This window comes from Mchenga conophoros, linkage group LG3, assembly GCF_057382185.1.
Source record: "Mchenga conophoros isolate Kocher_MC1m ecotype Shallow Benthic linkage group LG3, M_conophoros_male_GT1.1, whole genome shotgun sequence".
In the NCBI taxonomy this organism is placed as follows: domain Eukaryota; kingdom Metazoa; phylum Chordata; class Actinopteri; order Cichliformes; family Cichlidae; genus Mchenga; species Mchenga conophoros.
This window is the reverse complement of record NC_140528.1, coordinates 70,801,944-70,828,693: the sequence shown is the minus strand read 5'-3', so window position 1 is coordinate 70,828,693 and position 26,750 is coordinate 70,801,944. Positions and strand designations below refer to the sequence as shown.

Here is a 26,750-nt window from a genome sequence, read left to right as displayed (position 1 = left end):
TGTTGCGAGAATTATTATACAGTAAAAATCTTAGTGTTTTATTACTATTCCATTTTATTTTTATCAATGACAAGGACCTTTCATACAAAGTATCCCCATATAGTCATGGGAAAAAGAAAAGTACACCTATGGTTGTAGATATCCTTTGCGACACATTTTCACTCTGTTGTAGATTCGATTGGAATCTTTGTCCTGCTAAATGATCCAGTTTCAGCCAAGCTTTTGCAGACCGATGGTCTCACATTTGGAAGACATTTGTTTTGCAGTCCTGTGGCTGTAAAACAAGCCCAAATCATCACCCCTCCACCACCGTGCTTCACAGTTTATTCCCCCTCAGTCTCCATTAAGCAGTAATTGGAGAGCCAAACCTCTAAACTCATATAGAAGCAGTGAGGGTGGAGTTTTTGTTAAATGAAGAATGGCTGTGTATATGTCATGTTTTGTAGTTCATCCGAGGTTGCATTTGCATGATTTTAAGCCCTGATACATCAAACCTTAGAACTGACACAGAGTGTACTTTCTCTTTAGCATGGCCGCAGATCTTTAGCTATATTTGGAGCTACTGTACACTAGTATCTTTGTCCCCTTTGTGATCAGATTTGTTCCTGGCTCCAATGATCACAGGGATAAGGAGAAGCAGTGAAAGCAAGAGTGCAAAAGCTAGATAGGATCAGTAATACATCTGTCTGCTGAATATGGAAGCAGCATGTGGTTAGCTTAGTATGAAGGCAGGAAGGAGCTAGCTTGAGGACGCCTGTAAGTTACTAAAGCAAGGCAGATATACAGCAGCAGCACCATATGTATTCTTAATGTGCACAGGCTAAATGTGCCCCCACACCTCCTTGGGAGAAAACAAAGTCTTGTCAACAGTTTTATTTATTTATTTATTTTCTTTGTCTGCCTTTCCCCCTCGATTACGGTCTCACTCCCCACCTGCTAATATCTGACAGAGTATGTTGTCTTATTTAAAAAGTGTCATGTTTTACTTGCATTTACACAATAAGCTGACATCCAGTAAAAGTGCAGACTGAAATATCTTTAAATCTGGCTTTTTATTAAGGCTGGCAGACTCATAAGGCCTCACACTCGCATTGTAACTGCCAATTGAAAGCTTAGTCACTGAAACTAATTTCACAGAGCTGTTACACACATGCATGAATAAATTCTGTGACAATAATGGCCATCATTTGGAAATCTTGCACACAGCTTTAACAAATCGCACTTCTGCCGCCGCCCCACCTAATCTCGCAGGCTCGCCCAGAAAACAGAAATGATGAATTTGTAGTCTCTATCCATGTATGCAAGAGCTTTGAAGACTATGCAGCAATAGAGCACTATGCATAATGCATGAACTCGGTTGTGAAGCCACAGTAATATGTTGCCCTTTTGCTCTGCCTTCTCCTGTTTTACCCCCTCTCCTGTACTTCCTTCCTCGCTTGTGCCAGTCCGTTACAGCCTGGTCCGCTGTGTCTTAATTGAATTAATTGTTGCTTTTGTACTTTATTAAGCTGTCAGTGTTCTAACCACCGGCAGGTCAAATGTGGAGAGAAAGGAACTGTACAATTTGAGAAAGGAAAAAAAGTTGTTTTGTGGAAATACGCTGTCAAGATAAGACTTTATTTCTGCCTATGCCTTGTGAAACACTGAAACAATATGCTTTGGGTTTGTGTTTCTGTCTTTTTGTTGTTGTGGTGGTATGCTTTATCAGAAGAACCAAAAGAAGACAGAGTACCTGTGCTTTTCTTCCTCCCACCTGTGACTCTTTGGTGTCTGGGTGTTTCCTTTAGCTTTAGTTATGATTTTAAGGATGAGCATCTGCTTCCCTGAGCATCAACTCATCTGTTTGTGTTTGCACATACTGAGCTCTACTGTACGTGCTCCTCCCCAGAGATCACACGGTACGTTCCCTTACGTCTCCTAAATTCCAGCATCGAGAAGGTAGATGAACCTTGATGCACCGAGTTCCCTCGGCATGCTATTTGGTGCACCGCAATACACCCGCGCTCAGCGTGCAAGCACAGCGCAGGATGTTTGCTAATTATGTGCACTTGCATCAGGGAGCTTCAAGCTATTTTCCAAAGCTCTCACTCTGGCTCTGCTGATTCAGGCCTAGAATTGTCAACATATTGAGCTTGTAACTGTGCAATTCCCAGTCAGGGTTTAAATATCCAAAACGTCCTCGTGCCACTAATGTGTATCCTGTGTGTCTGTGTGCATTTTTCTCAACAGAATATCACCCACATCAACAACATAGTGAAGCAGGTGCTGCTGATATTCCCACACTTCTGTCTGGGCAGAGGGCTGATTGACATGGCCAAGAACCAGGCAACGGCCACACTCTTCAGCAACTTTGGTGAGAGGATGATATCATAGTATGGAATACAGAAAGGACTAAACTGAACTAAACTAAACTGTACACAGTAGTGCTAGATTTTAAGATGTGAAATGGGTTCGTGTGTTTTTGGACAGTGACACCACAGTGGTCAATGAAGATGTGATTGAAGGCCAGACGTTCAGGTTTAATTCAAGGGGTTCGGCAAAGGTACTGCATTAACAGTTCGGGAATCTTATTTTTATGCAGTCCCTGATTTTTAGCGGCTTAAATTTCTTTGTCTTGTGAGGCCTTTTCCCTAGAACTCTAATATGAGGTCCAAAGGGACATAGATGTAAATAAGGGAGGCCATCATTAGGCTGAAACCCCCCCAAAATCCAGCAGAAACACCACAAGGCCCGAAAGACCACAGAAGAAAGTGGATGATCTTTCCATAGTTAAGAAAATTCCCTTCACAAGATCCAGCTAAGTTGAGACCACTCTCAACGAGCTAGGTATGCAATCGTCAAAGTCTACAATCAAGATGCAAACCACTGGTTACACTCGATTGATTGATTAATTAATTGGGGGAAAAAATCCTTTGGACAAATGAAAACAAAATGAATGCGAATGAGGATAATGCGAAGAGAAAACAATAAAGAGAGGAAAGAGCAGCTGACGAGCCGTAGCATACTGTATCATCTGTTAAACGTGGAGGGAACACATGGGCTGAAGTGCACAGGGCTGTACTCTCTGCTCAGATTCAGCCAAATGCTGCAAAACTGCTTCTCAGTGCAAATGGACCAAAACCAACCCGAGAGTTTCACACAGAACAAATGGGATGTTCTTAAGTAGAAAAGTCATTCACTGGATCCCAACCCAACAGAGCATACTGTTTTAGTTACTGAAGGTAAACGTGAATGCAGCAAAGAGCTGCAAACCAGCAGCAACTGAAGGCGGCTGCAGTAAAGGCCTTAGCAGAGCTTCTCAAGGGAGGACACACAGCATGAGTTTGAGACTCAGTATGGAAAGCATTTTCATTGAAATATTAAAAAAAATCTTTATATTTGAAAAGATGCTAGCTTGTACAATTAATTTTGAGGCTCTGAAAATGGGGGATTATGTCTAAAAATGACAGTTAACATAAATTTTTTGCAAAACCCACCAAATTAAATCTGAAAGCCGGCGCTTCAATCACATCTTATTTGATTTAAAATCCACTGTGATGGCGTACGGAGGCAAAATGACAGAAATTTTGTCCAAGTTAGTGCAAAGTACCCTTAGATTACATCCGGTTAGATTCATTTGGCTCTAAATGGATGTCATCTAAGGGTACTTTGCATAGTAAGCTCAATACTTTACAGCATTTCAGCGAGAGAGAGAAAAAGCATCAGTCTCCTCTTTGGGAAACGCTTGGCAGACATTCCTTTTTAACGGGATAAAATCTGAACCAGACTCAGGTCGGGGCAGCTGTCTTGCCTCCACATGTTGGGGTGAGAGGAGAGCAGAGTGAGAAAAGATGAGTGTTGGAGAAATAACAGGCAATAAACACTGGGCAGGTTGGTAGGGCCAATAACCGCAGATCAGAAACACGAAGACCGTATCTGCAGAAAGGTGAAGGAGAGGGAGCACAGGGAGGGGGAAAAAGACCACAACAGAATAAAAACACAAGTTAGTGACATGTACAGGTAATGCATGGGCAGAGAAAGCTAGCTCAGCGTGTAAAGCGGATTAGCAAAAAAAGAAGAAGAAAAAAAGAGCGCTGGTATATTTATAAAACCCTTTAAAACATGCTTATCTCACCCCGGTGCCTCAAAGTGCCACCGATTTTACCAGACTCGGTTTCCTCTCACTCAGCAGTCAGCTGCAGCACCTAATTTATCACAGCGGACCGCTTGTATAAATTTCCATCCTGCTCTCCTATACTTTGTGCCTCTTAAAATATTTAGAGCAACTTGCGCCGCAGATTTCTTCCATTTTACTTGCAAACCTCGCCGTTGTCTTTTAGTAAACAACAACAAACGCAACTGCACCGCGTGCTGCTCTGAAAACAGCCAGAATAAATGTTCTGTGGATCTTTGCAACGAAACATTTGCATAACCCGTTTCTGCATCACAGTCGCCCACCACACTGCTCTGTTCTCTGTTACACTGGCAAATGACTGGAGCCTTTAAGTTATTGGAATACCATAAAATATTGCTAGAAATGTACACGCCATCCAAAAATATAATAATAATAGCCCACAAAGGAGCATTTATATGGCCCTGTGTCTCGTATTCCACCCGTTTCTCCACTGATACGATGCTATTTCGTTCTAAACGTTAGTTCTCCAATATTTGACCAGAAACGCACCTCCCTAGTGTCCACTACAGCTGCACACTCTGCATGAGTTAAATTTAGACAGGATAGGGAAAAAAAACAGTGTAATGGTGTTTGTGGAGGTGGAGCCGGTATTGAGGAGGTCATCAAGAAGCAAAGAGGCACATGCAAGAGGAAAAAGGGGTCTTATCTGTGGAGAGATGGAGCAGGAAATAGCGGTTTGAGGAATCATTTGCGGCGGCGGTTGGAGAGAAGGAAGAGAAAAGCAATCACAACTTAAAAAGGCTAGTGTGGAAAGGGGCTATTTACCCGAGAATGAGACTGAAAGCTCTTTTCGTTTTTCTTGTCTCCTTTGCACCCCCCACCCCCGCCCCACCCTTGGCCTAAAGGGCTGTAGAAGCCGTGAGGGAGAGGGAAAGAGAGCAGATATGATAATGGTTAGAGTGCTGGGCTGTCAACGGTTTACTTTACTTGCATGTTCATTAGCCAAAAAATACAAATATGGCTTCAACATGAAAAGTACAGGATGTCAGCAATTTCTTCCCATGACATAGGTGACAGCATTTATTTTTTTTATTATTATGCAAAGGCTAAGTGGCTTTTTAAACTGCCGCCTTTCACCAACAAATGCGTCTCAGCAACACCAGCGTCTGACAAAGACACATTTGGCTGTCCGTGAACGAAAACACATCTGCTTATTTCCCTTTTGTTTTGACAGCGTGTCCGTTAACTCATCCTCGGGGCTCGCTGTTAAGGGTTGGAAGTTACTGTGACGTGACACGTGGAAATAATCTGTGTAATTACCTGCTTTTCTCCTGTGTGCGTCTGCTAATTTTCTTATCAGGGGAGGACCGTTTCAAGAACCCGCTGAGCTGGGAAATGGTGGGCAAGAACCTTTGTGCCATGTCCATCCAGGGAATTGTCATGTTTGCCGTTACAATCCTCATCCAGTATAAATTCTTCTGCAAACCAAGGTGACTGTAAGAAACTTTAAAACAAAAAAACAAAAAGAAAAAAACAACTCTTCCTTGTGTTTTGTCAGATAAACAAATTCTCTCCTGTTCGCAGCTGTTAGGATTAGTAATACGCTCTATATTGACTTTATATGAAACATCTGTTGCTCTGCAAATGTGTTTTACCAAATTCAAACCAATTATGTCTTTCTTTCTTTTTTTCCACTCTTTTTTTGTAGTGTTTTGTACTCTAAAAGCGAGGTTGCCATAGGAACTAATGCCCGTGGCTTCATCTATTTATGAAAATTGCAGAGATTGTTTCATTGAGCTTAAACTTTGACCAACATAATTTGTCACGCGAGTTCGTGTTAATTTTAATGAAGGGTATTATGCCAACTGTGTTTGACTCTCTCTGCTAGACTTATTTCAGGGAAGTGGCTGCCTGCGGAGGAAGAGGATATCGATGTTGCCAGGGAACGAAGGCGGGTGTATGAAGGCGAAGCCCGGAGCGACCTTCTGAGGATCTGTGACCTCACTAAGGTATCCAGCTTTGGTGCTTTATACATTTTCAGTGAGGTTTTTTCCATTCTGTTCTTGCTCGTACTTGATTTAATTTTGTTCCATCGCCTCTTTGTAAAAAGTGTAATTGTGTTTAAGCCTCATCTTACCAACTGGGGCCTGTATTTTTTTTTCTTTTTGTAATATCTGAGTTTTTTTTTTTTTAAATTGTTCCAATATTTTATCACTTTTGTCAGTCAGTTTGTTCCCCACAAATTTACCCCGCCATGGAGGTTATGTTTTCAGTGTTTGCATGTCATTATTCTGCCTGAAAACATGATAACTCGAAAGGTTTTGAATGAATTCTGATAAAACTTTGTAGGGGTGGAGAGTGGGGTCGTTTTAACAGCCCATTCAAATTTGCCCGACATCCACCGATGTCTTCAAGGTCAACTTAACAATTTATTGGTAGAAAATTAACAAAAAGCCTTAAAAATGAGAAACTATGAGTCTTACAAGTGTGCTGTGTTAACCTATAGAAAGTCATGTATAAAGATTCAAAAGTCACGTCACCTGTGACCTCTGATCCTTCCTTCAAGGTCAAAAGATTAATTTGAAGGTCACAGTGGCAATAATGCTTGATCGAGCTATTGAAAACTGTTTCTTACTGCCATTGTTGCATTGACAACATGCAGGCATACAGGGAATGAGGACCAATGACCTCTTTTTCAAAGTCAAATAAGGTCAAACTGTCTTAAAATGTCTTTTATCTTTAAACCTGCTTAAAATTCTCTTGCCTTGTAAAGGTAACGTTTAGTAAATATGATGTCACATTTGAGATGCAGCTGGATCTACTGTATCTGAGAAAGTTGACCTCTGCCACTGATTCTGTTCATAATATTTATGGACAGAATATCTAGGCGCAGCCAAGAAACTCTAGGTGGAGGGCGAAGAGTTTGGGTATCTTGTCTCTGCTTTTTACAGATGATGTGCTTCTTTTGGCTTCATCGAACCGTGATCTCCAGCAGCCTGCACTGAGGCTGTTTGCAGCCAAGAGTGAAGCAGGTGGGATGAGAATTAGCAACTCTAAGTTCAGGGCCGTGGTTCTTAGCTGGAAAAGAGTAGAGTGGCCGCTCTGGGTCAGGAATGAGTTGCTGCCCCAAGTGATGGAGTTTGTCTTGTGCTTTGTTCGTGAGTGGGGAGAGTGGTGTGGGAGATTGGCAGACAGACTGGTGCCGTCTTGGCAGTGATGCTGATATTGTACTGGCCTGTTTTGGTGAAGAGTGAGCTAACCGTGACGGTGAAGCTGTCAATTTACCAATGAAGCTTCATTCCTACCCTCACCTGTGGCCGTGGGCTCTGAGTAGTGACCGAATGAATGAGATCGTGGATTTCAGCAGCGGAAGCAAGTTTCCTCGGGAGGGCATCTGGGCTCGGCCTTACAGGAGCTCGGTCATTCAGAGCAGAGCCGCTACTCCTCTGCATGAAAAGGATCCAGTTGAGATGGTTTAGCCATCTGACCAGGATGCCTCCTGGGAACCTCCTAGGTGAGGTGTTACAGGCTTGTAACGCAGACCCAGGACCTGCTGGAGAGATTAGATCTCTGGAGTTGCTAGTTTTGTGTTTCAATTATTTTATATTGGGGTCAAAATGAGCTTGGTTGGTTTTACAATAACAGGGTACTCATGAAGATTGTACTTGGGATATTGAGTGCAAAGATTTGAACTGAAATGTTGAATAATAAACTCTCAGAATAATAATAATGATCTCTCTTTTTCCTTATATGTCATTAATTGCATAACTAATAATACTCAAAGAAGAAATTTGGTTTGATGATGGACCTTCATCCTGTAACCTCTCACCTTTTCTTGCAACCTGATAAATTCACCCTGCCCTCTGCATGTCCTCGGCTTCTTATTTTATGACTTACTGCTATAGATTATGTTAATGTTTACTTTTTTATATGTGGAAAATTGTGTAGTCCACCTACAATACTTTTTGCAACACGCAATACCTATATTTCTGAATCATTATGCATCATTGTACTCAAATACTTTAGTTCACCTGAATATGTGGACGTGTGTGGGCGAAGTTTACTCCCTTCATGTGCTCGAGCAATATTCTTTTCCAGGCCAAATGGGAAAGACAGGTTGGTAGCCTGCAGCTGTGCGCTATCACAAACATCATAAGTGGGCACAAGAACCAAACAAGATTACACTTTTAGAGGTGGAAAGGGTGTGCGCTCCTATGTAGCTCTGGCCCTCCTTCCCTCGGTGTGTGTGAGACTGAGCATACTGTGGCGGTGCGAGCCTCAACACCACCAAGATTAACGTCTCATCCATTGGCAGATGTTCCCTCCCTGCGGGCAGCGTGGCAGCAGGAAGTGTCACCACAGCAGCCTGCTTTGCAGCTCCAGTGCCGACAGCTGGACGATCTAACAGCCTTTTGCTTCTTACCACCTCTCTTCGCTCCTTTACTCCCTCGGTCTGCTCATTCTCACCATACTTAATCTCTCACTCGTTGCTCACGAAACACAGTTGTGCGCCACACTCCCTAGGGTAATTACTGAACAAAACAGTTGGATGGGTAATGTATTACAAATCATCTTCAAAGGCAAAAAGTTGGGCCGGGTTGTAGGAATGCTAGTTGTTCAGCTAAGAGTTGTAGAGCTAACGTCTTTAAAGTTCTTAAAATCATTGTTGCAAATGTGCCTTTCAAACAGTATGAAAGTATTCACTCGGTTTGGCTGAAATAGTCTGCTGTCGACAAGCACTTCAGTTATTACTCATGTGCACGTTCGCAGTTGACAGCACGTCTACGAGATGAGACACAGTGGCCCATCGCCACACAAACACAGCGGAGCATTGGCAGAAGGCATCAGGATTCTTCCTGCAGTGCCCTCATTGACTCCCTCCACAGCTGTGCCCCATCCATTGGGGGGGTGTAGATAATAAAATGATCAATGAGCACATGGCTTTGGTGGCCATGTGCCACAGGCTGGGTCCTGTCATAAATCTGAGCATGCCTCTGAAGCGATCGACAGGCCATCAATCATCTGTCAGATACCTGCTCCTCCCCTTCCTTATCCTGCTGCACTAAACAGGAGCGTTTTGCTATGCGCCCCACCTGGTAGCCTCCACTTAGCTGCTGCATTAGCGTCGACACCATAATCGATGGAAGTGTGTCCGTCTGTGAGCATTTTCCAGGCCCAGTGCTGTCAGTTTAACCTTCCAGTCACTCACTGAGATGACAGGGAAAGTTTCAAGGAACCTTGTGACAGCTGTTTGGATTAAGGAGAATGAGTGATGAGTGGCACCTTGGCATACTACAAGTGTGCTAATGTGCTAATGTGTATTGAGGGCATTTAAGTCGTTCAAATGAGACTCCTTTGGCAAGAGCTCTTGGTTTTACATTTAGAGAGGGCGTACATTTGTCTACAAAAACATTTATACATAGATTCAACTGTTCATTAGCCTAAAACCTATTTACCCATTTTTGAGTGATTACCAGACTCGACTTAAGTGATTTTGAGGTTTTTCAGCTTTTTTCCAAAAAGTATATTTTCTGGCAGTTTTCCCTTTCTTAAATTTCATCTTAAAAGGCAAACTAGAGCCTGCTTGTGACTCCATTTGCATCGTGTTAATAATTTAAATTTTTTAGACTCACACCAGTTAATCAGGCATGGCAGTAACTCAGTGCCTTTAAGTCTGTGTAGGTTCTCAGTCATCCAGGTCATTGTAGTCTAAGGCAGTGTTTCCCAACCTTTAGAATAGAATAGAATAGAATAGCTTTTTATTGTCACTGTTACAGGAACAATGAAAGGCAGTTTGGCATTTCTCCATGTGTGTGAAGTCCACAATAGCTTAAGTATTTACACAATAACAGACAAATTGTACATTTACACAAGAAAGATATGTACAAGTTATATATACACCTGCAAACATACACGCACATACATACATATATGCATCCGTACATACATACACATACATATTTCCACATACATGCTTACATCTATATACATACACATACATGCCATCTAACTAGCAGGTGCATTGAGAGTGTGATCAGTGATATTGCACATTGAGTGGGGGGGGGCTTGTTGGAACTATACTAAATAAGGTTGTAATAAATACAGTTTATAGAGTTACAGTTTTAGGAGCCACGGCACATATTTCACATTAGAAAAATCACACCACACACCACCAAACAAACCTGTCACAAAAAGCATGTTGATCATTTTCCCCCTTGCACCAGGTATAGCAGAATTAGTTCGGTTTGTCCCCAGTATACCTTTTTTGCTTTCTTCTGACCACTACTCATGCTAGGGCCTTCATCGGTGTAGGAATTTTCTCCAGGACCCAGGTCAGATTGACTATTGTTTCTTTTCAAATATTTATCTATCAAATATTTATCGCTGCGTTGTCTTCTTCGTCTTTATCATCTCTAGTGGAAGAGAATGTCATTATTCAGCCTGTTACTCAAGCTGATCGCTTAGAGTACTAATCAGGTGGAACCAGATAATCTTCCACAGCACACCTGATCATTTCTCACGGCACACCTATGTGCCGCAGCACAGTGGTTGGGAAACACTGGTCTAAGGAGCTTGGAAAGTAAGCGACTGGACTTCTTTAAGTTACTTGAAGAATTTCACCTCTCATCCGAGAAGCTTCTTCAGTTCTAAAACCAAATGGTGCAGAGTCCCAGATATTTAAACCCTAGTGGGAGCTGTCCGTTAGGAGAGTCAATGACCCACTATTGGTCATGTGCCTCATCACATAAGACAAGGTGTGAAAAATGGCGTGGGTCATTATCATCATTATTTCAAGTAAAACCATGGTGAGACCTTACCTCACCCTATCACGTGACTTATTGAGACCACCTGACACAAGATGTTAGGGGGTTGAGGCGCAGGGAAGGGATCTTTTTAGGCCTCTTTTACTCCTCTTACAAACCAAGCTCATTACCCTCAGTACCTTTAGGCATGTTGGCGTGGTGAAGACAACCAGCTGAAGTTTCAACATAAGCACGAGAATGGGCAAGAAATGCACTGAGGCTACAATTCACCAAAATTGGACTATAGGAGATTGGAAAAATGTTGTGTAATGGTGTGGGGGATATTTTCTTGGCATGCTTTGGGTCTCTTAGTACCAGTTAAGCATTGTTTAAATGTCGCAGTCAACCTGAATGTTCTTGCTGACCATGTCCAGTGGCGGTCCTAGCCTGTTTGGCGCCCTGGGCGAACACTCCCTCTGCTGCCCCCCGTTTCTCGTTTCGCCTCCTCTACTTTTCTCTTTTTTCTAAACTGAGCACCTGATGGCTTTGAACTTTTTTGTCCATCTTCCATTGGTTTTAATTTTGCACTGCAGTATGAACACCCATCCCCCAACCCGAGGATCACCACAACATAACCTAACAGACCTACACCTTAGTTCACAGAACTAAGGTGTATTTCTGGGATTTCACACAACCCAGGATTCAAATCATGAACACATAATGGGCTTGGATTTACAACATTATGAATGAAATGTGCTCTATTTGGAAGCAGCCGCCCCCCTCCCCTTTCGACGGGTTGTGTGTGAGACTTTAAATCATCAAACTGTAAATTATAAATTTTAAATAGTTATTGATCCCTTTACCCCGAGTCCTAAAGTGTATATTTATTTTCTTACTCTTCTTATATTTATTGTTTGTTTACTTGCACTGCTGTAACTGGAGCCTCGTCATCTCGTCTCTCTATATACTGGACTGTATGTAGCGGACATGACAATAAAGTTGACTTTGACTTCAGCAGCGAGCAGGTGCACCGAGGGCTCTCGCGCTCACTTTATAGAATTTCGAAAAAACATCGGCGCAAATTATAAGTCTGTATCATGATGTCTGGTGTTTTCGTGTTTGTTGGTTTGATTTTATTTTGTTTTATTTTGCAAGTTGGTTATTAGATGCTGCTCCAGCCAGCCAGAGAATCCCCCGCCAAGCAGCAGGCGCACCTCGCAAACGGAGGGCGCCCTTACTCCCAGAAAATGGGCGATAGAAAACCGATCGGTGCCTATGCTATTCCCAATATACGCTGGCATGACGTCGGGGCAGCATGAGTACGAGCAATTTTTTTTTTTTTTTACCGATGCCCATGATGCCGCCCCCCACCACGATGCTGCCCCGGGCAACCGCCCGTGTCGCCTGTATCAAAAACCGCTACTGACCAGGTCCATCCCTTTACAAGCCTGTACCATCTTGTGATGGCTGCTTCCAGCAGGATAAAAACCATTTACCAAAGTTCAAATCATCTCAAACTGGCTTCTTAATGAGTTCACTGTCATTTCCAGAAGTTTGTACTTGTTCAAGACGTGAAGAGTGGTGAGATCGAAGGGTACACGTTCTTTTAACAGGGCTGTGAAGGTAAAAGGTGTCAAAAAATGTGAACCTTTGCACTGTGAGTCATGATCTGCAGTACTGTTTAAAAAAGAAAAAGGACCGTAAGTGTACATGGTTTAGCCGGAAATGCAGCATTTGAAACTCAAGACTTGAGATGTTAAAACCTAAATCTGTATTTTAGCTTTTTAGGTGCCGACATCCTATTTTCAAAGCCGTCTCATCTGATTAGATGTCGGTCTGCTTATCATGACAGCTGCAGCGGTACTCGAGCCAGAGGGGAATTATCCTTTAATTGCCTTCCTCCATACATATATCTCTCGCTTTGTTGTAGCTTTAGCACCTAAAACTATCACTGAAAGGTAGTATATGTAATCCAGATTGATAAATACTGAGTGCAGCTGCCAGATGGTGCTGGAAAAATGATGGATCTGTGCTACTCCTGCTTTTATCAGATGCTTTTGATGTGCCAACTGTGTAATAAATGTAATGTCATTGTTTGTCAGACTTAAATGGCAGACTGAAATTCGCATTTACTTCGGATACAAAGTTTTAAAATACCAAGAAATGTAACATTCATACTAACAAAAATTTAGCAACACGTTTTTGTTCCAGTGCAGCTCTCCAATACGAGAACATAACCATGCACAACACTCACAGAGAAGTCTTTTTTCAGCTTTTATGAAACCAAAACAGACACTCTTAACTCAAAAGGGCACAGTGCTGTCCTTGATTTTGAATGCTAAATATCTTAAACTGTCACACTCTCCAGTAAGAACAAAGGCCTTGTCTTGTCTTTCCACATGAGAACAAAGCAACACTGATTCCAAGTCACATTGAAAGCATACACAACCCATATGTAGCCTTCAAAGTAGAAGGGCACCAAAATAAATGCTTAATTTTGTTGGATGTTCATGATTTTTGTTTAGAATTTAACAAAACATTTTCATTTGAAGTAGATGTTTCTATATTTTGCATTTGTCAGAAAAAAGATGAAAGTAAATCTATGGGAAGCCACCTTTTTATTGAAAGTGTAACCACACAGCCTCGACATGATGCTGACTCACAATCCAATTACAAGAAATTTTTTTGTTCTGCATTGTTGAAGATATGATTCTAGTTCTGATTGGAACTTGTGTGGTCAATCAAATGGTCTGTCTTGGTTTGGACAGGCATTGATTGCGATGAGATGTTAAATATTAAATATATATTAAATATACTGGTTATTTTTTTCCTCCCCATACAGCAACAACAATATCTTAAAGCAGGATAACGCCAAAAAAAGTCTCCTCTGCCTACCCAATTATAATCAAATATTCCACCTACAATTAAAGCTAAAATATGTTAGTTTAGTGAAGCTAACAGACAAACAAAGCAATTATATGGCAAATATAATAGAACAATGCATATCTAAAACACTATATATTACCTTTAGGCATTGGTGGAGTCCTCAGCATAGCATAAAGGAGGTTTAACTAGCCAGAGCTTATATCTAAACCATATGTTAGTTTCAGCAAGTATGCCACCAAAAAATAATACTAAAGTAAGATCACAGCCTATCTAAGATGTTCATATCTATCACTTTACCCACTGGTTTATCTTCATGTCTCACATTTGACATTTTTCTGTTGCTAACGATTCTGCTGGCTAGCTTGGTTAGCCATTCAGTGTTATACTAAGTGGGACACTAATTTTGGCTAGCATAAACAGGCTTAGAAATGTAAATGGTAAATGGCCTGTATTTGTATAGTGCTTTTACTAGTCCCTAAGGACCCCAAAGCGCTTTACACAACCAGTCATCCACCCATTCACACACACATTCACACACTGGTGATGGCAAGCTACATTGTAGCCTCAGCCACCCTGGGGCGCACTGACAGAGGCGAGGCTGCCGGACACTGGCGCCACCGGGCCCTCTGACCACCACCAGTAGGCAATGGGTGAAGTGTCTTGCCCAAGGACAGAACGACCGAGACTGTCCAAGCCAATTACAAGGCGAACTCTTCAGCCACGATCACGATTCAAATGTACTCACTTGAAAAATTGAAGAACAAGTTCCTTTTTGTCTAGATCCAGTAAACCCTGAAAAACATGCTTCCCACCTGTGGCTGAAAACAAGCCATACTTTTAGGTCTTAATAATTTAAACATTAAAAATGTATCAATATTAATCAGTTACTTAGCAGTTCTCTATCCACTGTCTCTCGACACTATTAAATATTTCTTAGCTACAGAAGTATAGAGATAATCTCTTTACTCATTGAAGCCAATTTCTAATATAATATGTTTTCTGCTCTTATTTGTTTGCTTGTTTGTTTGTTTTTTTGACTGGACCATATTTAGACAAGAAGAGAGTTTTAATGATACCGCTGGCTAGCTTGGTTAGCATGTCAGTGTTTTCTAAAGGGGAAGCTAATTTGGCTAGCACAAACAGGCTTAAAAGACATGCTCACCAGTGTTGCCAACTCAGCGACTTTGTCGCTATATTTAGCGAGTTTTCAGACCCCCCTAGCAACTTTTTTTCTAAAAAGCGACAAATCTGGCGACTTTTTCTGGTGTTATTGGAGACTTATTTATGACGACTTTTTGACGTGAAAGCGGGTATCACTTTTACTCTCAACAAGCAGCGGGTGCTGCCGTGGGCACCTCGCCTGTTCCAAAGCGCTCACGGGCGGAGGATAGTCCTCCCCCAGCTGCTATCAGGGCAGAAGACGTTCACACCTGTGCGTCCAAACTGCAAATGAATCGCGCATGAGCGAAGCCGCTGCTTTCGCACTGACTGTACCGCAGTCAGTTTTTCTTTTACTGTTATGCTGTTTTGTGGATCACAAGGTTTAAAACTACTTATAAACACACACACACAAAGTAACTCCACCAGAGTGCCTATTTCGGGTCACTTTTGCCGGTCCAAGCCCGGATAAAGGAGCAAGGTTGGAATTGTGACATTAAAAAGAACAATAATTGCTAAAATAAATTTAATTTGTAGTTCTAAATAAATCCTAAATGCATTTAGGACGTTTTTTACTCACTTTGTCTCTTCCACGATGTTATTTCTCTCTCCAACAACGTAGGTTACAATTATATTAGCATGACCAATTATGCAAATTAGCGACTTCTTGCAACTTTTAGGACAGCCAATAGCGATTTTCCTTAATCAGGAGTTGGCAACACTGATACTCACTTTAGAAACTGAACAACAGGTTCATTATTGTCTACAACCAGTGAACCTGAAAAAAAGGTCTCCGCCCGTAACTCTAACTGGTAACTCAGCTAACCACCCCCAAAGGAAAATATACTTTTAGGTCTTAATAATTAAACAGTAAAAATATATCAGTGTTCACTACTTATTCAGCGTTTCGCTATCTCATCACACTCTTAATTATTCCTTACCTTTACTCATAGACCTCTGGTTATAATATAACCATGTGTTCTCAATTTGTTTGAAAAAAAAGAGAAAGAAACCAAATTAAGCAAAATTGTTTTTAGGTACAGAAAGCAACCAAAAAGGGTCTGCTGAAGGCTAATTTGCTGACTTTATCTAGCAAAAATTTAATTTGTATTATTTTTTTAATGTGAATTATTAGTTCAAATATATTTTGTGGTTTGGGAATTTTTTTCAGATTTTGAAAGTTTGAGAACAACTGCCTTACAGTTTTTACTAACCAGCAAATTATCTGTATTTCTTTTGTAAAGCTGCTGTAAATCTGTATCATTAGTTTGCTCTCAAGTTTTCATTTTTGGGGAATAAGCCTCAAGTGGCCATTTGAAGAACTGCAGATTTTTACACCTTGACATCAGTTTTGTTTTTCAATCGAGGATGTTGTTGTATGAGCTAAATGTAATTTCACAATTAAGATTCAACCCAAGAACTCCTTGATGCAAGCAGCCGTTCTCCAAAAATGATGAGGTCGTTTAATCTTCCATTTAATTGACAATTTGTGTTGAGCGGTCTTATTAAACTGGGTTTAAGACTTCTTTAACAGAAAAGATGGCGTGCTTTTTCACCAAGGTCGTCACACTGTATTTCGAGGCCAGTGAATGTGGCCGAATGCGCTGTCCGTGCATAAAATAAAATGCTGGTCATCTAGTGACAGTGTGTTGATGGCTATTGAGGTTGCTAAAGTGGTACTCAAAGTCAAGACAGATTTGCTCATGAATGCTGTCACTGCAGCCACAAATACTCATTTTTATGTCCTCTCCCTCTCTCCTCTGCACAAGTGTCTAACTTTTTTTTAAATAGCTTTTCCCATCTGGCTCACTCTAAATGTTGCAAATTATCCCTTCTTGTTAAAATTTGTTTCCTTCGCGTTCTCTCACACTCTCTCTCTCTTTTTTCCACCTGCTTCTTCCATCTCACTTCCTCCCTGCTGCTCTGGCCTATCGCTCCATATTTTCTCATGCCATCCTCTTTGCTATCTTTCTCACTGTCTGCTTCCCACACTCCCATTGCCTCCCACCTTCTCGCCTTCTTTCTCTCCTTTCCTCTTGCTGGTTGGTTGATTCATTTTATTGTCTGCTCCCTGCAGGTATACCCTCGGAAGAGCACCCCCGCTGTGGACAGGCTATGTGTGGGCGTTCCTGCCGCAGAGGTGAGCCAGATGCTGCTGTATCACACAAGCACCTTCTCAAGTAGATTGTCTGTTTGCACTTCTCCGTGTTGTGGGGCTTTTTTTTAACAATCGTACTTTTGATTACTTCGCAAAAATCAGTTTCTGCAGAAAATAAAATATGAATGACATGAATTGTCCGACAGTACTGACTCACGAGAGAACGAGGGCATTGAGTTGGGCGATTGCACTGACAGTGCGAGTGTATTTCTTGACAGTTTGAGAGTGTTTGGCTCAGTGTTTTCTCAGAGTCAAATCAAAATATCTTCCACTCTTCTCAAAGAAGACATTAGTAGGAACAGTGATCTCCTTATCAGGCTTGTTTGTGTAGTCATACTACAGCTAAGCATGTCTCTACTAAAGATACAAGCAGGAAAGAAATGGGTGTTGTGTAGCAGCAGCATGTGGACTCAGTGATTGTTGAGTTCTGTGCACTTAGCAGGAGGAAACCAAACAGGCCAACGCCACGGAGGGAACTGGACAACTTATCTGTGTAAAACTCATTATATCACGTGGGATATCACACACACACACACTCACTGTCACACGCAGCGTAGCACTAGAAGCTTGATTTAAACATAATCTCAAATGCTGACAGGCTTTCGTGCTCGGCGGGCTTTCCGCTAGTATCCTATCCTCCCTTCCAATGTTGACTCAAAGCCCAATGTAAATGCCAGTGGAATATTGTGATTCACGGGGCTCTGCTGATCACACACTGCATTTCCATGCATTATTTACATCAAGCTTAGCTCTCTGTGCATTTGCAAGCACAGGTCACAAACAAGCAGGGATCAATGAATGACAGAAATCAAATATTTATGTCCGAGCCAGAGCGCCTAAGGCGGGTCACATGACCGCGGGGCTCTGCGGGGACAACTTCCTGCCACATGCCCTCTAGAGGGAAGTAAAATCAGCAGCATCAGGAAATAAAAAACAGAGAGAGAGAGGGTGGTGTTTGTTGTAGCAATTTACAGAGTGAGGAAGAAATGCTTTGGGAGTGTTTTTTTATTTAGTTTTTTTAGTATTTGTTCCGGTGCGCCTGCCGTGTTGATTTACAGTCTTGTTGTTTTGTTTGCACACAGAATATATCAATTTGTTATTTTGCTAAACATCGAAGCAGTCGAGCATGCAATATAAACTGCAGTCCCAGTTACACGCAGCAGACGAGTATTTGCACAGTCTATAGGTAAACTTCATTAAACGTGTTAATGAGTGGTATTTATTATAAAAACCTGCATGCTATAAACTGGAAATGTCATCCCAGGCCGGTTTCCCCTGCCTGTTTTTCAATGACAACGTAAAACACTGTTTTCCCTAACGGACGCCCCCGCTCATTGTCCCCGCCAGTGTTTCGGCTTGCTGGGAATCAACGGAGCTGGAAAAACCACCACGTTCAAGATGCTGACAGGAGACATCCCAGTCTCCAGTGGAGAGGCCTTCCTAAATGGATACAGGTGAGGCCCTAACTCCCACTAGTGCACCAAGTACCTCATCATAATTAGCCACCTAGGAAGGCTGCTCAGATGGGGATCGAGCTGTATCTTTTTTATAGCTCACATCCTGTTCCACAGCTACATTCATTCTCTGTAATACCGCTTTCTATTTTTCCATCTCCGGCACTCTCACTGTCTTTGTTTTTCCCAGCTATGCAGTTCCACTATCTGTTATACATTTGGCTGTCTCTGCCTCTCCTTCAGCTTTGGTTTTCTCTCCTTACTCTGAGATTCTCAGAAATGCTGAAGACTCGGCTCTCGCCTTTTCCCCCTCCTTACCTCTTGTACAGCTTACACATATTTCATTCCTTTTCATATCCTCACCCTGCTCTGTTTTTTTTTTGTCTCAGCCTTGCAATATCAGTGGTAAGAAATCTTTGTACATACCAAAAACAAAAAAAATAAAAAATACCCTGACACTCGAGCACTTGAGAGAAAGAAAGTTTGCTCTTCCTTATTTTTAGGAACAAACAACCGTGTTCCGTTGCCTTGGCGCGCATCTCTTAAGGCGGCACGGCAGAGTGCGGTTGAGCCGCGGCTGTTCATTCGCACGTCTTGCAATTGACTTTGTGTTCAACGAAAAACAAGCGGCGAAGAGAGCAGTGCTTTGCTCAGCAGTGTTTATGTTGATTAATGTAGGTACAAAGGAGATCAGAGAAAAATCCGAGACCTTTAGGGGGAACGAAAACTAAAAAGAAAAGGAAAAACAGATGTGATTACACCCACTCTGTTTTCAGCTCATTATGCTTTCTGTGCATTGGCAAGAACGATTAGTAGAAGAGAAAAGGCAGCTTCTCTTAAATGGAAGTTTATGCTCTCATGGCAGTCGTCCCTCTTGTCTGCGTCTGTGGGCTCACAGAAAATAGCAATGCCTGCATTTAGCATGCTTTTACTGTTCAGGAAAAGCTAGCATGCTAACCGCAGCAGGTGGCTCATTAGCTGCCATTATTTGATGAAGACCAAGAAGGAAGTGGATTACCTCAGTTAACACAGAGACGCTAATGCACATCATCACATTTATAAGTATGTATTTGGGCTAATTAACCCCTCTTGTTGGAATCCTCAGTCTTCAAAGATCATCCAGAGTTTAGAGGTTTTAGTCTCTATACTAAGCTAACAGCAGTGTAGTCTGTGCAAACCCAGTGCCAAAATTGTTGAGATGATGCGTAATATGTAAATAACAACAGAATACAATGATTTGGAAATCCCATAAGCCAAAATTCTATTCAAAATAGAAAACATATCAAATGTTTAAACTGAGAAAATAAAGTGAAAGCTCCTGACTGCAGGCCAGTTCTTCACTTGGACTCTTCTACTCCAAAGTCATGTTGTTGCAGTATGTGGTTTAAGGTTGTTCTGCTATAATATGCAAGGCCTTGAAAAAGATGCTGTCTGGAGGGGAGCATACGTTGCTCTAAGACCTGTTTATAAAACACAGCGCTGACTGTGTTTTTCCAGATGTGCAAGCCAGACTGGATGGGGCCTCTCCTCTTTAGTCTGGCAGACACAGCATCCATGTTTTCCAGAGAGAACAGTTTTCAACTTTGTCTCCAACCAATTCAGTGAGCTTTGGCTGTAATGTCATTATAGAGCCTTAACCTGCATTTGTGGATCGCACGGTGAACTGAGACAGCACACAGTGATTTCTGGAAGCGCTTTTGAGCACGTGCAGTGATTTCCGTAACAGAATCATACCTGTTTTTAATGCAGTGCCCGCAGGTCCAAAGATCATCTGCAGCCAGTGGAGATTTTTGACCCTGTCACTTACATACAGAGATTTCTCCAAATTCTTGGGATATTTAAAAACAATTCTGTACTGTACATGGTGATATAGTCAGTGTGTTACAATGTGTCTTACAGCCGCAACTGTTCTAGAAATGTGTTGGTGCCATTAACTTTAAAATAAGCAAATATCTTTCTTAAAATATAACATTTGACATGCTTTCTGCAGCACGTTCTCATGGCAACACGTAACATACAGACACGTGTGACAAATTGTCGGTATGTTATGTGAGCATGGCATGAGAGCCAGATGGAATGAATCTTTACGTCCTCATCATGAATCGCTTTAGATTACACTGTGATCGGGTTAAGGTTATGGTGAGGGCTGGAATGGAGGACTGGGGCCTCAGTTCAAAGCGTCGATTATCACCGCGAGTGCATTCTATTAATTTTAATTGAGAACCCGTAGCGCTTCATAACGACATGGAAAGGTACTTTTCCCGTTACTATGAGACGTGTCGGACAGTGGGAACGGGCATGCTCTGGTTCTATTGTAAACAAGATATGGATTAATGAGATTTGTAAACAATTGTTTTCAGTTTTCCATTTGACAGTTTTTCCAACTTTCTCAGGAATTGTATTTGTATTTCCAAAGCATTTTCTGGCTTATGGCACTTCCCCTCTTGTGGCCAGATGCTGCACATAAATTCCCAGCCTTATTTGTGATGGAAAATAATGTTCAAATTCAGTCCCAAATCCATGATAGATGAAACAGAAAAGCAAAAGTGAAATCATTAATTAGTTATTACTTTTGTGAATATGATTTTCTCTATTGAAAAAAAGAAATACAGTAGAAACCAGGGCATTAAGAGTCTTTAAACTTGGGGCCAAGAGATCCTTTTTACAAATGAAATACAGCCAGACGCTTTGGATAAATCTGACACCGACAGAGCCTAACAGCGGTTAGCTCGGAGCAGCTGTTTAGCTCATAGCGAGTCAGTCACTCTTGAAAATGTTATTGCAAAAAGAAGAAACTTGAACTCATGCGGTGTGATGGTACGTTTTAAGCCTGTTTCATGGATGCTTCTGATTGGAGGTCTGCAAGCTTTAATGTTCATGACATGAAAGAACACTGAAGCATTAACAGACTTAAATAGTAGCACTGTAGTGGTGCTTTAATTATCAAAGGACTATTGCTCACTGTTATTGTGAACTTTTACTCAGAGCTAGAACTCAACATATAATTAGATTAATGGAGTTTTCGGTTCACAACACGACCTTGTTGAGCTCTAGCGGACTCCAAGCAGCAGGTGAAAGAGATTTCAAGTGAACATTTGTTGAATGTTACTAAGAAAATAAGAGAAAAAAATGCTGCGAAAAACATTTGTTGCTGCTGCTGAAGGTGAAAGTATTAATATAAGAAAATGTTTTCTGTGTATTTGTGTTTGTATTTGATAAAACAGAGAATGTTGGGGACATTTACTTAAGACTGCAAATACAGGATGTGAAATGAACCCGTCTGCTGCTTTATGATAGTCTGGAGGAATTTCACTGAGGGTTGACTGGCTCACCTCTGCTCCTCTAATTCTTTTAAGTTATTGTGAATATCTGACAACTTTACTTTCTACGCCAGTTTGAATCTTCTCCTCTAAAACCCAGCTTGACGTCTACTTCAGTTATGTTGCTGTTTGCTGTACAGCTTTCGTCTCTTTGTGTTTCATGTCTTTGTGCTGCATGAAGACTGCATGTAATACAGTCTTCAGATATTTTATTAGAAACACGAAGGTCACCCAGCGTTTGTGTTTCTTCCGCAGCATCCGAACTGAGATGAGGTCCGTGCACCAGAACATGGGCTATTGCCCCCAGTTTGATGCTCTCGATGAGCTGCTGACTGGACGAGAGCATGTGGAATTTTACGCCCGGCTACGAGGGGTACCGGCAAGAGAGGTCGCCATGGTAATCTTCTTAATTGAAGCCTTTGTTTCACTCCTGGCTAATGGTGTGCATCACCACATCTGCACCTTGGCTGGTACCAAGTATAGACTAGATAGAAAGCTATTGAAACAGCATCACTATATTTCTTTAGTTTTAGATTATTTTGTTTGTTTGTTTGTTTGTTTGTTTGCTGCACCGAACAGAGTGCATCTAAAATGCATGTAGGGCAAAGTGAAGTACATGTCAAAGTGATAGATAACCTCTATGAGAGAAGCCATACATAATGAAAAATGGCCAGTAGAAGAAAAGGAGCAGCTTGTGGGTTATGGCTCTGCATTATTCACAATGCCCAGTGGTGTGGCCCGCCCTAGGCGGCCTCCCCGCACTCCTCACACTGCCCGCTTCTCCAGCACTCAGATCAAAAGAGGAAAAGGCTGCCGGTGACCACAGGCCTCAGACCTGGTGCCAGGGCTTTGATGCCTTAGCTTCAGTGCAAAGGGACAGTTCTGTGCGGCTAACAAAGCTCTTAACTTCGCTGCAAAAATTTCCTCACTGCAAATTCTTATTTTTTTATTTTTTTTTATTTTTTTTTGCAATGGCAAGTCTCCATCCAAACAAAGTCCCTGTGCCTTATTTGCATAATCAATAAACAAATGCATCCACGTGCATGGAAGGAATTCATTGGTGGTCCTGCAGCCTTCATTTAGTGCAGCATGCACATCCACAGCTCTGGCCACGCTCCTGCTTTCTTGTGTTTGATGAGATGTTGTTGAAAACAGTAAAGTACCTCCACAGACCTGCCATTAAAGTCTCACGGTGACACCAGCTGTCACGCCCTGTCCTTGAAAAACCACACAGCTCACATATAATAGTCAAAATATCATCCATCATGCTATCATGAGTCCAGTGATGGGGCTCAGGTGAACACTCCTCTCAACACCACAATGGCTGCTCTGTTTTCTCTCCTCCATAGGTGGCTGAGTGGGGGGTCCAGAAGTTGGGGCTAGCCAAATATTCCAACAAATCAGCAGGAACCTACAGCGGCGGGAACAAGCGCAAACTTTCTACAGCGATAGCCCTGATCGGCTGTCCTCCAGTGATTTTTCTGGTGAGATTCAGCTTTATTGATATTGTGTATGTGGTGTACAGCATAAGCTGTTTTCTCTTTAAATACACACATGCAGCAGCGTGAATACGACAGGTTAGAACGTCTAGTAAAAGAAGAAAAATTAAGATACTGATCAGACTTGCAAACCCTTACTGAAGGATTTTTTAAGTAGATTAATTGCGGATGAGCAGGCTGTGCATCTCAGAGGTCACTCAGTGGTCGTGTTTTAATTCAATTTCATTTTCCGGGAAAAAGCACCGGTCCTTTTGGAAAAATGTGGAGCAGACAGAATTGTGTTTGCACATATTAAGTCCTTCTTCATCAGATCTTAAAACCGAGAGCCAACACACCCGTGGAAGAATAATGGAGGAGTGACCCAGAATGTGCCGCGCCGCCTGTTTTCAATTTATGTGTATTAGGAAGTCGTGCCGTGGCATTATGAGGGACAAACGTCAGCGGCCTTAAGCACTTGGAGCTTCACACGGGCTTGCTTAATTAAAAACCTTTCATTATGATTTTTGCAAAGCTTCCGCAAATCCAGTCAGCGTATCACATGGTCTGATGTGATTTCCTGAGCTTTGCTGGCAAAATAAGATGTAAAAATCTACACTTTAATGCCTGTTTTCGCCCTCCTTCCCCCCCAAAAATGTCTCCAACTATTCAACATTATTCCTGTTTCATTTGCTGCCCGTCAGCTGTAATTAACACATTACTTTGTTTCATTTGCAGCAGTTCATTGGATTACGGTGCTAATAATAATTTTATTTAAGTAATGACTCCATCCATGTTAAATTAAAGATGTAAAGGAGTAATCTTTCCAGACGTTTCTGCCTCAATTTGTAAGCTATCAAGCTGCACTGTGCTAAACCTTGAGCCAGGCTAGCCTTCGTTCCAAGTCAGCGGGGGACCCTGTGTTGTCAGCTCCCCGTGTCAATTTCGCCACTGCGCGCGAGCCCAATGAGCCCAGGCGGCCTTGAGGCAGCGCCACATAGAGTTTGCACGGGGGCACATTGGGCACGGCGATGGAAATGTCCGTGGGATTTGTGGGATTCTGCTAGCGAGGATAGAACCAGGCGCGGAACGAAGCCAGCCTGTGGACCGAGTACTGTCGATGTCTAATCAGGCATGGACAGACAAGCCCCGAGGAAAAAGAAGCAGCGAGTGACTGAGATGTGTGAGCGTGCGCCGTGCTGCGCTGGTGTGTGCTGGTGTGTGCTTCATGTTTATGTTCCCATCATGTGAACATGGGTCTGGTCAGAATTCGCCTTTGTAGTGCAGAGCTTATATAGCTCTCGGCTGCGCTGAGCAGATTCAGCGGCCTTCGGCACAGATTGGACCACAGCTCCAAAAATATTCCCTCTCGTGATGTTTTGATGATGACGATCGGAAAGAGCTTTGTGATACTAGAGCCTAAAAATCCATGTGTTTTTTTCCCCCCCTTTTCATTTCATCACTTCTCTGAAATCACACCGATCCACAGCTTACCTGCTTGCGTGCACTGCCTGACAGCTCATTCTTAAAAGAAGCGCCTGGGTGGAACTGACTGAAAGCTTTTTGTTCATTGCAGGATGAGCCGACCACCGGGATGGACCCCAAAGCCCGACGCTTCCTGTGGGACTGCATCCTGAGCGTCATCAGAGAGGGACGCTCAGTCGTTCTCACGTCACACAGGTGCAACATCGCATTTATTTGATGCATTCACACCAAGATGGAGTCAAAATATTTTGACTCTTCACCAGGGAAAGCACAGCACCCAAACAGTCCACCAATGAAAGCGAGCTATAAATATTGTAATTATAATTGATTGGAGCCACACTTTAGTTGAAAGGTATTGTTTCCTGTGTGGCAGTTAATATTGGCTGCCAGAAACACACTGGCTGCTATAAAGCAGTCATGAAGCGTGAGGGCATATTGACTGACTGCCGCTTTTTTTTTTTTTCTTCTTTTTTCACCTCTGTGAAAAGAGAAACTGTCAATATCAGTGCTGGAGTCTTTTCATTATCCAAGGCTTCCCGGAGCAAAGTTAAGTTTACTATTTCTTCTGTAGCGCTGGCCACCAATTTAAGATATGGCGGGTTTTTTCTGTCTTTTCTTTTAGCAAAGTTGAAAAATTAAAAGCCACATTTCTCCGGGAAACCCACGACGTTGACGGCCCGAGTCGATATGGAACATTTAACAATTTGCTGCCTGTTTGTTTGACCGTTTACCAAACCCGAGTCGTATGTGAGGCTGGCAGGCAGCGCCTATGGAATGAATGATTCTTATTACACGTGCTGCTTTCGTGGAGCGTTTGGCGTTTGTCGTCCCGGGCACGCCGGCTGAGCTGCATCCAATCGTCCATGTCATGACCAGGTGGTTTTGTTTTGTTAAGTGGCGCGCTCGCCAGGTTTTTACAAAGTCATAATCCTAATTGCGTCATTCCTCAGAAAGGCATTGCAGGTTCTGCCCCGGATACAAATGACTCGTGCTCACTCGCGACGCCGAGCGAGATAAAAAATTAGAGGGTGAGAACTACAGATGGGCCCTTCGTCTCCCTCTGATTACTGAATTTGCTGTACGCTTTAGATGCTCAAATTTGAACTGGGAGTCAACATGAGTGGGTGAGTGAAGGTGTGAGTCCACGTGGTCCAAAACAAGAGCACTCAGAGAGCGCCGCCCCTCTGAAAGGAAGGGGCTGTACTTAAACTTTGATGTTTTAAGCTGACGTCAGCATAAGTTATATGGAGATCCCCAATAATGACAACTGCATCGTTTTCATGAATCATTTGTGCTGATGTCAGGAGTGTTAATGGAAACCTAGTGTAGTATATTAAACTTTTTGTGAAGTCGTATAATGTTGCATTAAAAAATAGCATTTTAAAGAGTTCAAACAAAGAAAGTGCTCATGTCCTCCAATCACTATTATATTGCTTTAAAGTTTAGAGATGATCAAATAGAAACTAAAGCTTTTAATCAATTTGTGTGACCCTGACCTTTGACCTGTGCCCTTGAATCATTATTTTCTCATCTTCACCCATATGGTTGGAGCAGAGTTGGCTAAAAACCTGAGATTTTAAGACTGATTCATGAAGTGAGTAATTTTTAAAAAATCTCTGTCATCACTGTGATGTTGTACAGCTCTCTCCATGCCCTTTCATATGAGATATTACTCAATATGGTTTCTCAATTTTTTTTTTTAAACTTGGGTGCTAACAATGATGGTCATGATCAAATGTTTAGCCAAACTTGGTGCTCGTTACCCTGAATGCCTCGTATATTGTTGTGTAATTTAAAGATGATCCTTAAAAAATCGTGGCTAATCTAAAGTTTTCATCGATTTTCACATTTGATGTGATCTTGACCTGAGTTTCAGAAGTTAAAGACATAGACAAAGGCATTTTTTACAATTATTTGTTTTTGCTACTTCACGAGTCTCCTCTCTTTCTTTCAATAG

The 26,750-nt window shown here is 42.1% G+C and overlaps 1 protein-coding gene across 3 annotated transcripts in view; it reads left to right on the top strand.

Annotated features, from left to right (window-relative positions):
• Nucleotides 1-26,750, top strand: part of LOC146580350 (phospholipid-transporting ATPase ABCA1) — a 189,483-nt gene that overhangs the window by 143,829 nt on the left and 18,904 nt on the right. For all 3 annotated transcript variants that reach the window (XM_085267020.1, XM_085267021.1, XM_085267019.1), the window contains 8 exons: nucleotides 2,230-2,353; nucleotides 5,475-5,604; nucleotides 6,003-6,123; nucleotides 16,979-17,041; nucleotides 18,407-18,513; nucleotides 22,089-22,230; nucleotides 23,183-23,317; nucleotides 24,885-24,988. In XM_085267020.1, the coding sequence (XP_085123146.1) occupies nucleotides 2,230-2,353; nucleotides 5,475-5,604; nucleotides 6,003-6,123; nucleotides 16,979-17,041; nucleotides 18,407-18,513; nucleotides 22,089-22,230; nucleotides 23,183-23,317; nucleotides 24,885-24,988 (926 nt within the window). The remainder of the gene's footprint in view (nucleotides 1-2,229; nucleotides 2,354-5,474; nucleotides 5,605-6,002; nucleotides 6,124-16,978; nucleotides 17,042-18,406; nucleotides 18,514-22,088; nucleotides 22,231-23,182; nucleotides 23,318-24,884; nucleotides 24,989-26,750) is intronic.